The 9,898-nt window shown below is 45.6% G+C and overlaps 1 protein-coding gene across 1 annotated transcript; it reads right to left on the bottom strand.

The window, feature by feature from the left end:
* Nucleotides 1–2,107: 2,107 nt before the first annotated feature.
* LOC133378052 (filaggrin-like) lies at nucleotides 2,108–6,265 on the bottom strand. Its single transcript, XM_061612831.1, has 4 exons — nucleotides 5,880–6,265; nucleotides 4,334–5,741; nucleotides 3,449–3,522; nucleotides 2,108–3,287 (listed from the first exon to the last, which is right to left on the bottom strand). The coding sequence occupies exons 1-4, from the start codon at nucleotides 6,263–6,265 to the stop codon at nucleotides 2,108–2,110; spliced, it is 3,048 nt and encodes a 1,015-aa protein (XP_061468815.1).
* Nucleotides 6,266–9,898: the final 3,633 nt, after the last annotated feature.

The raw sequence follows: 9,898 nt of genomic DNA, 5'->3' as shown, positions 1-9,898 counted from the left end.
ATCTTTTCGGCGCCAGGTAAAGACCTATCTCTTCGCCCAGGCATTTTAAAAATTTTAAAATTTGAATTTAAAATTGAAAATTTTTAATTATGTTTTATTGTGTTTTTGTATTTTAACCTGTTTTATTATGCTGTGCACCGCCCTGGGAGCTTATTGCTATAGGGCGGTCTAAAAATGTAATAAAATAAAATAAAATAAATAAATAATACTATTTGCTGGTGGTGGTGGAGATTAAGTGTATCCATGTGCGTACATGCATGCACGTGTGTGCTGTATATGCATATGTGGGTGCATGGTTTGGGATTGCCTAAAACTTATTGAGGGATGCAAACCCATAGTTCCTTATTCATGTCTGCCTATTTTGGCTGCTATTGCTGTGGGCTACTTCACTTGGCAGCACCCTGACGTTTAATGGCATAGGACACTATACCTGACCCCTTGGGGCATCTAAACAGAGTGTTGGGAGTGGGGCAAGAACAACTCCTGTTTTGTTCTTTTGTTTGTGCTTCAGAAGGGAGATAGATCGAGGGTCCTCCAGATGGATAGGCTTGATTACCTTTACCTGTGATGCTTTGACTGACTGACATCCGTCGCTAGACTGATACGTCTTAAGGGAATCTTACCTGCCCCTCCTCCTCCTGCCCTTTTTGCTCTCTTCTCCACTGTCCGAGAGAGAGGAGACACCTTTGTCTCTATCTCTCTCCTAGCCATGAGGTCAACTCCCATGCCTGGGCGTTGCATCTCCAACTTAGTTAGTTAGAACTAGGTATGCCTTTCTAAGTGACTGTGTACTGCCTTCAAGTCGATTCCGACTTATGGCGACCCTATGAATAGAGTTTTCATGAGGCTGAGAGGCAGTGATTGGCCCAAGGTCACCCAGTGAGCTTCATGGCTGTGTGGGGATTCGAACCCTGGTCTCCCAGGTCGTAGTCCAACACCTTAACCACTAATCTACTATGTATTTCTATAAATAAAGTAGCTTTTCTTATTTTTCTAAATCTCAAGTCTTAGTGATCCTGATGCAGAGTAAAAGCCTGCTTTCTTAGGTAAATGCACACACACGCTGGCACACTCGCATTTCAGACCGCTGTTACTCTATGCTGTGCTTAACTAAATTTAGCACCAGCAACACAAAGCACTGGGCCAGACCTGGCTCTATGTCAACTTGTAGAGGACACTTCCCCGGATGCTGTATAGCTTGCTGTGGTTGAAAGTTGCTGTGGAGTGCATGCCCTCAGTTCCACATTTGCAATCGTCATCTGAGGTCACCACACATTAATGAGTGCTGCAGAAAAAGAACCGTTTGTATCGCTGAGAATGTTTGTGGCTCTCAACATGTGTGGCTGTCAAAGGGGAGAATCCCCTGGCTATGAAGACATATGACACAAGGCAGGCCAAAGCTACTCTTGGATGTAGGATCATAAGAGCCTCGGTTACTTTTCATATGCTCTTATTAAGCTCTGCTTTGAACTTTTGCACAAATAAAGAACCCCTGAGAACTAGTAACCAGGTTCTGCCTCATGAGCTTGTGGAAAGATGGAAGGATGAGACAGCAGTGGAAACGGCATAATTCTTCCTCAGCTGAAGCCCCATATCTACCTGTGGCCTTCTTTACAGCTTCATGGGCATGTGAAAAATGAACCAAATCTTGGGATGAATAGACGCTTGCAAAGATGGCTGCAGTGATCTTTCTCCCGAAAGGGCAACAAATTGTTGTAAACCGCCCAGAGAGCTTCAGCTATGGGGCGGTATACAAATGCAATAAATAAACAATTTTGCAAACATCAAAAGGAAGAAGAAAACATACACAGTTCCCATTTTTGTTTTTGTTTTAATTTTGCTCCTTTCAGCCTAAGGCTTTGTTTTCCTGATGAAAGAGGCCCACTGTGTTCCCAGAAACTTTATTTTCCCTCTCCATCACCCACTCTGCCTTCTTTTTAAACAGGTCATGGTGACTCTTGTATGTCATTTATCTTTTTAGGGTACAGCTAGCTTTGCCCACCGGGTCTCTACAATTCCATTAATAGCTCATTACTCACTGGGCAGGCCTTAGGCATCACTAACCATCCCTTCATAAAACCCTTCTCCTCTTTCGGGCTGTTATGTGCTATTCCTCAGAGTTCTCACCTCCGCTCAGCTCTGGATTTTCAGTCTGATGTTCTTCAAGTGGATGGTCACCATTCTGGGGTGCTTCTGTATCTTCACCAAGCTTCTTAAAGGAAGACTCTTCGGTCTGCAGATGCTGAGATACTACCTTCCTACCTGTGCTTTGGTTGACCCAAGATCCTTTCTCTAAAGAAATAGTACTGTAATTTCGCTGAGATATATTATCATCTCCGTCTGCAGCTGCTATGTTCTGCAGGGTTGCCTCGCTCAAGCGATGGCTCAACACTTTTTTGACATCATCTGTGCCCTGGAGTTCTCCTTCCTTCTGACTGCCACTGGCTTGCTGGTTGCTGTGGCTGGACTCTTGCCCTAATGGAGGCTGGCTGTCATGGTGGGATTCTTGGCTTGGGCTCAAAGCTGGCTGGCTGTCATGGTGGGATTCTTGGCCTAATAGTGGCTGCTGGTCTTCACCAGCCTTTACTTCAGCTGTAGTACTACTTTGATGCATTCCTGAAGCTTTGGCCCCCACTTCCTCACCATCAGTCCCAAGTCCAGATGGCTTTGGAACAATTGCTGCATCTTCCATTGCTATTTGATTGACAGATAGAAGTGAAGTGACTCTTGTCTGTTGACCATGGCTCATCAAAAACTTGCCCGTTTTTCTGTTCAGCCAAATTCCATCTTCTAGAGAAATTATGCTGTATGTCTGCAGAGCTATATCTGCTCCTTCTACACATGACACCATGCTCCCTATTGTCCCTTGGCTTTCAGAGGCACCTGGTTGTTCAATCACATCACCCACAGGTGGTTGGCTTTGCTGTTGAGATTCCTGCTGTACAACTGGCTGACTGGACTTCTGGGACCCTGGCACTTCTGGCTCTTGCTGTGAGACCCTGAGGGAGTCTTGGACCTCTGGCTGTTGGCTGCCCCTGCGGGACTCTTGAACCCCTGGCTGTTGGCTGCCTTTCCGGGATCCTGGCACCTCTGGCTGTTGGCTGCCCCTGCGGGACTCTTGGACCTCTGGCTGTTGGCTGCCTTTCCGGGATCCTGGCACCTCTGGCTCTTGGCTGCCCCTTTGGGACTCTGGCACCTCTGGTTGTTGGCTGCTTATTTGGGACTCTTGAACCTCAGGCTGTTGCCTGCATATTTGGGATTCTGTCTCCTCCAGTGGTTGACTACCACTAGAACATAAGAATGTAAGAATAAAAGAACCTTTTTGGGACTCTTGCACCCCTAACTGCTGGGTGCTTTTCTGGGACTCCTGTTTGGGAGGCTGCAGTATTTCTGTTTCTGCTTCATCAGCCTCATAATGGGTTAGTTCTTGTTTTTCATTCTCCTCTACCTTAGATTCCTGAGCATCTCCCTGGAATTCATTACCTTCAAGGAATTGTCCTTCTTTAGCATTTGGTTGATCACCTTCAGGGCAGGGAGGCTCCCCATATTGAGGGCCATATATTTTTGTTAGGTAGTCTATGAACAAACTTTCACTTGTCTGTTGACTTGTAGATTTCATTTCTACACCAGTTTTTCCGTCCATGCAGATATTTTCCTTTTCAGAAAGGTCCTGATGGTCCTCCTCAGCTGCGGAAGGTTTTTCTACTAGCTGCACTTGCTCACTTTCAAGATGTGCCAGCAACTGAGACTCATTTTCATCTGGCTGCTGTGGCTGCCCACTGCTTCTCCAGGACTCCTGTGCAATTAGCGGTTGACTTCCATGGTGAGATCCTTGAATATCTGGTTGCTGGCTGTCGTTCATCAATTCCTGCCCTTCAAGTTGTTCCTGATATTCTGGTTTTTGCCCTTCTGGCTGTTGACTAAGACGCCGTGACTCCTTGCCTTCTACCTGTTGACTACCATGCCTTGATACCTGCCCTACTGCCTGTTGACTACCGTGCCTTGATACCTGCCCTTCTACCTGTAGACTACCGTGCCTTGATACCTGCCCTTCTACCTGTTGACTACCATGTCTTGATACCTGCCCTTCTGCCTGTTGACTACCATGTCTTGATACCTGCCCTTCTGCCTGTTGACTACCGCGTTTTGATACCTGCCCCTCTACCTGTAGACTACCGTGCCTTGATACCTGCCCTTCTACCTGTTGACTACCATGTCTTGATACCTGCCCTACTGCCTGTTGACGACCGTGCCTTGATACCTGCCCTTCTACCTGTAGACTACCGTGCCTTGATACCTGCCCTTCTACCTGTTGACTACCATGTCTTGATACCTGCCCTTCTGCCTGTTGACTACCATGCCGGGATTCCTGCTGTTTCTTGAGAGAAGTTATACTAGTGCGTACACTGCCAGGAGGGAAGTCTGTCTGCTCATTTTGATCCATCAGTTCTTTATGGCTAAAAAAGCTTACTTTGCTATCAGTCTGCAGTGTTTCATCTATTGATTTTTCATCAGGAATTGCTACCTCTCCTTCCACCAGTTGACCGCCATGCTGGGATTCTTGCTGTTCCACCTGTTGACTGTCATGCTGGGATTCCTGAACTTCTTCGCTGCTGAGGTGCACCTCTGCCACTTCAGTTGGTTTAACTTCTGAATCCTTGGGAGCAACACTCTCTTCTTCAGCAGTTACCACTTTTTCTCCAGCATCACTGGTAACCTCTGGTTGTCTAGAAAGACAAAGAATTTCTGCAAGAGGTTTTCGCTCCCAGATTTTGCTTGTCTGCTGACTTGTGCATTTCATTAACTTCCCTGTTCTTTTGCTGATCCACGACACATCCTCTTTAGGTTGCTGCTGACTATCATATTGGGATGCTTGACCTTTTAGGTCTTGGCTGCTGAGTCGAGCCACTTCAGACTGTTTTCTTGCAAGCTGTTCTGCTCCCTTTTCTGCGCTTTTGCTTTTGGGGTGTACTTGACCAAAAGATTGTAGAATCTGAGCAAGTGGCTTGTGCTCCCAGACTCTACTGGTCTGTTGGCTTTCACATTTCATAACTTTGCCTGTTCTTTGGCTGATCCAAGTCATGTCCTCCTTGGTTTCAACTTCATTTATAGGCTGTGTTCTGGAAGGCTTACGGCTTTGTAGAACCTGCTGGCTAATGGATTGCTGACTATGCCGGGATTCCTGGCCTATGAGCTGCTGGCTATGGTGGCTGCCACGGCGAGACTCCTGGCCTGGGAGCTGCTGGCTATGCCGGGATTCCTGGCCTACAAGGTGTTGACTGTGCAGACTGCCTTGGCGAGATTCACGGCCTGGAAGCTGCTGGCTATGCCGGGATTCCTGGCCTGGGAGCTGCTGGCTATGCTGGCTGCCACGGCGAGACTCATGGCCTACAAGCTGCTGGCTGCCATGACGAGATTCCTGGCCTGGAAGCTGCTGGCTATGCCGGGATTCCTGGCCTGGAAGCTGCTGGCTATGCCGGGATTCCTGGCCTATGAGCTGCTGGCTATGGTGGCTGCCACGGCAAGACTCCTGGCCTGGGAGCTGCTGGCTATGTCGGGATTCCTGGCCTACAAGGTGTTGACTGTGCAGACTGCCTTGGCGAGATTCACGGCCTGGAAGCTGCTGGCTATGCCGGGATTCCTGGCCTGGGAGCTGCTGGCTATGCTGGCTGCCACGGCGAGACTCATGGCCTACAAGCTGCTGGCTGCCATGACGAGATTCCTGGCCTGGAAGCTGCTGCCTATGCCGGGATTCCTGGCCTACGAGACGTTGACTCTGCTGACTTCCTTGGCGAGATTCATGCCCTGGATGCTGCTGGCTCTGCTGACTGCCACGGCGGGATTCGTGGTCTGGGAGCTGCTGTTCTGGAAGTTGGAACTGTTGGCTGCTTCGGGATTGCTTCCTGAGAGATGACAGACTAGCAGTTACGCTGCCAGGAGAAAAGTCAGGCTGCTCATTCTGGTCCATCAGTTCTTTATGCTTAAAAACACTGCTTTTGCTATCAGCGTGCACAGTTTGGTCCATCACATCTTTATCAAAACTTGGTATCTTTGGGACATCTTGGTCTCCACTTTCCTGGTGTTGTATCACCTCATTGATTTCACCATTGTGCTTCTCTTCCTCACCAACATAGATTTCATCGTGGTGTTTCTCTTCCTCGTTGATTTCATCATTATCTCTCAGCTCTTCAGTATCTACCTCATCTTCATTTGCATTACTGCTCTCAAGAATTACCGGGTCAAGAGTTGGCTCAGTCTCATCCATTCTTCATCCATCTGCATGTGGCTATGCCAGGTTGTTCAGTCTCCAGGGGAGGATTTTGGGAGTTTCCTGTGGTGTCTGCCAACTGCTCCAGTTGTATGCTCTTTTCCTTCCTGACTTTGTTCTTTATTCAGGGCTGCACTTTACAAAAACTATGCCAGGGCCTAGATGGATTCATGGCCCTTAAATTAAAAACTATGGCCCTGTGACTTAGTGCTTCATTCTGGGTGTGGCAACTTCCTTCCTCCAATGCCTTCCTTCCTTTCTGTTGCTAATAACTACCATGCTGTTCTAGAAGCTTCAGAACTTGGTGCCACATATCTATGACATCAGGGATTATTCTGCTCCATCCATTCATTTATTTAACAACCAGCAACATCTGAACAGGGCTCCAGATGGAACCATACAGTAGAAGAGTTTGGAAATGGCATTAGATCTGTCATCCTGAGATGACAGCAAAAAAGCAAGGAGGCAGGCACCCAAAAACTCTCCAACTGAAAAAAGGGGTACCCTCAAGGTGCCAAACCAGCAAACAGCAGAGAGTTGAGAATGAGAAAATCTTATTGCAAGCCAACGCATTTCGGGTGTTGCCACAACTTTTTGTCAAGGGCAATCCTGTGTAAATAACCAGGCAGTATCTCATCAATGTGGCTCCCCTCTCTTTGGCTGGAGCATCCTGAGATGACAGCAACTGTCATTTAATGGATAAAACCCTTGGATTTTAACCCTCAAGACCTAAGCTGCGGCCCTAGATAGATAATGAATTCTCAGTACAATCTTGGGCAAAATCACAGTCAGATTCCTCATTTTTAAAAATGGGATAGCATATATTTTTTACTGTTTGAATTGTTTTATGGATGAATTTTTAAATTTGCTTTTATCGTTAATTCACTTTATAGCAGAGCTTGGAAAAGTTACTTTTTTGAACTACAACTCCCATCAGCACAAACCAGTGGCCATGCTGGCTGGGGCTGATGGGAGTTGTAGTTTAAAAAAAGTAACTTTTCCAAGCTCTGCTTTATAGGAAGTGATGCATAGGTGGGATTAATTGATCCATTCATTAACATATCTATTCCACCCTGCTTCCAAGGAGTTCAAGGGCACTTTTTTTGGGGGGGTTGCATTTTGCAAGGGAAAGGTTAGGCTGGGAGGTAGTGACTGTCACAAAGTTATCCAGTGTATAGGACCTGAACTCCCCAAAGTCTAGTGCATGAGGTCTGCACCACACTAGGAACATAAGAAGACCCCTGCTAGATCCAACCAAAGGTCTGCCTCACCAAGCATCCCCTTTCCTACAGCGGTCAGCTAGACAAGGACATAAGAAAGAAGAGCCTGCTAGATCTGACACAATGTGTTTATTTGTTTACTGAATTTATATCCCGCCCTTCCTCTCGAGGGCGCCCACGGTAAACATAAACAAAGCAATTTAACAAAAAAAAGCATGCTAAAAACAGTTAAAAACACTCCAAATCGCAATTCCAATTAAAAACACTCCAAAACACAATTACAATTAAAAACATTCTGCAAAAGCTGATATGAACTGGGATTTTGTATGACGGTAGTAGCAGCAATAGCGCAAATGGCAGAGAAACCCAGTCCATTCCCACTGTGGAAAAATCAGGCTAGGTTTAAGAGCCACAAGGAATTTGGACAAGCCAGCGCAAACAGATCCAATCAGCACGGTGGCAGCTGGGAGAACCACGCCCTGACTCCACGACAGTGGCAAATGGTTCACAGGCTGACTGTTCTTGCACTGAGGAGCCTGTCTGGAGAAAGAGTCAGAACTTGTAAGAGGCAGGAAAGGCTTAGGGCTGGATCCCCACAACTCTCGGAAGAAATGAAAAGCCAGGCACACCACTGGTACGGCAACAGTCACTTCTCTTTCGATTTTGATTTTTAATAAGTGGATAAATCACTGAGGGTGTCAAAGGCTGACCTGATCGTTTATAATGATAGTTATTATATCGCAAGTGTCCCTTGGAGAGCCTGAACAACTGAAGTGGGCAATTGCCTTCTCTTAAATTTAATTAGAAAAGAATCTACAGATGAAAAATGTCAGGGTGAGACCAAAGTTCAGTTAAAACAAGAACCTCTGGAACAGTCAGTTTTGTTACCTCTTGCTTCTGGAACCTTGACATGACTTACTTTTCCAGGCTGAGGTCAGAAAGTGGAGCAATTCATTGCAGGAAATTAAGTGGCTGCAGCTGTGCAGAAACCAGATGATTTGGGCAATTCAAAGTTGCATGGCGTGAGGCTTCCTCTCACATGCTGTCATCACTGGATGAAAATACAACATAATTGGTGAACACCTCTGGGAGCCTGCCAGATGTTGCTGGACTACAACTCAAAAGAGGACTTCTAAAGTGGAAACATCCCAGAAATGAGGGGATTGGTAAAACGAAATTTGGAAGGCAAAGTCCAGAGGGTCATATTACTCCAAAATGCTTGGGAGTTGCTTAAAAACACAATATTAGAAGCTCGAGTGTATACCGCAAATCAGGAAAATGGTTAATGAGCAGAGTCAAAGAACCTATTAGAAGCAAAAAGGCTTCAGAAAATGGAAGTCTTGTCTGAATGAAAATAAGGGAATAAGGGATGCTAGAAAAGATTTTGAGGAGCACATTGCAACATACACAAAAAAACTAAATACATTCAGAGCAGGAGACCATCTAGGGAGGTGTTTGGACCCTTAGATGACAAGGGAGTCAAAGGTGTACTAAAGCAGGAAAAGGAGAATGCAGAGAAGCTAAATTAATTGTTTGCATTTGTCTTCACAGCAGAGGATATAGGGCAGATCCCTGTGCCTAAATAAAAACTGACAAGTTGCTGGGTTCAGATGGCATCCCCGCGAGAGTTCTCAAAGATCTGCCTCCATACATGAGGGCTAGAAAATTTCTAATGTAATGTCAACCACAGTCTGTATTTGTGTTGGAATTGCTTTTTAATATGTTTTTAAACCTTTTTTTTAAAACCAATATGTTTTAACCTTTTTTTCAGATGTCTTGACAGCTTTTTAAAAAAAATGTTTTTAAAGATGTTTTGTTTTAATGTATTTTAAAGTACATTAAAACTGGTAGAAAGTATTATTAAAGCTAGATTAACTAAGCACATAGAAGAACAAGCCTTGCTGAAGCAGAGCCACCATGGCTTCTGCAAGGGAAAGTCCTGTCTCAGTAACCTATTAGAATTCTTTGAGAGTGTCAACAAGCATATAGATAGAGGTGATCCAGTGGACATAGTGTACTTAGACTTTCAAAAAGCGTTTGACAAGGTACCTCACCAAAGACTTCTGAGGAAGCTTAGCAGTCATGGAATAAGAGGAGAGGTCCTCTTGTGGATAAGAAATTCGTTAAGAAGCAGAAAGCAGAGAGTAGGAATCAACGGACAGTTCTCCCAGTGGAGGGCTGTAGAAAGTGGAGTCCCTCAAGGATCGGTATTGGGACCTGTACTTTTCAACTTGTTCATTAATGACCTAGAATTAGGAGTGAGCAGTGAAGTGGCCAAGTTTGCTGACGACACTAAATTGTTCAGGGTTGTTAAAACAAAAAGGGATTGCGAAGAGCTCCAAAAAGATCTCTCCAAACTGAGTGAATGGGCAGAAAAATGGCAAATGCAATTCAATATAAACAAGTGTAA

The sequence above is a fragment of the Rhineura floridana genome, chromosome 2 (genome assembly GCF_030035675.1).
Source record: "Rhineura floridana isolate rRhiFlo1 chromosome 2, rRhiFlo1.hap2, whole genome shotgun sequence".
NCBI classification, from domain to species: Eukaryota; Metazoa; Chordata; class Lepidosauria; order Squamata; family Rhineuridae; genus Rhineura; species Rhineura floridana.
Note: the sequence above shows the minus strand (reverse complement) of the source record. Positions and strands in the feature narration are given on the sequence as shown.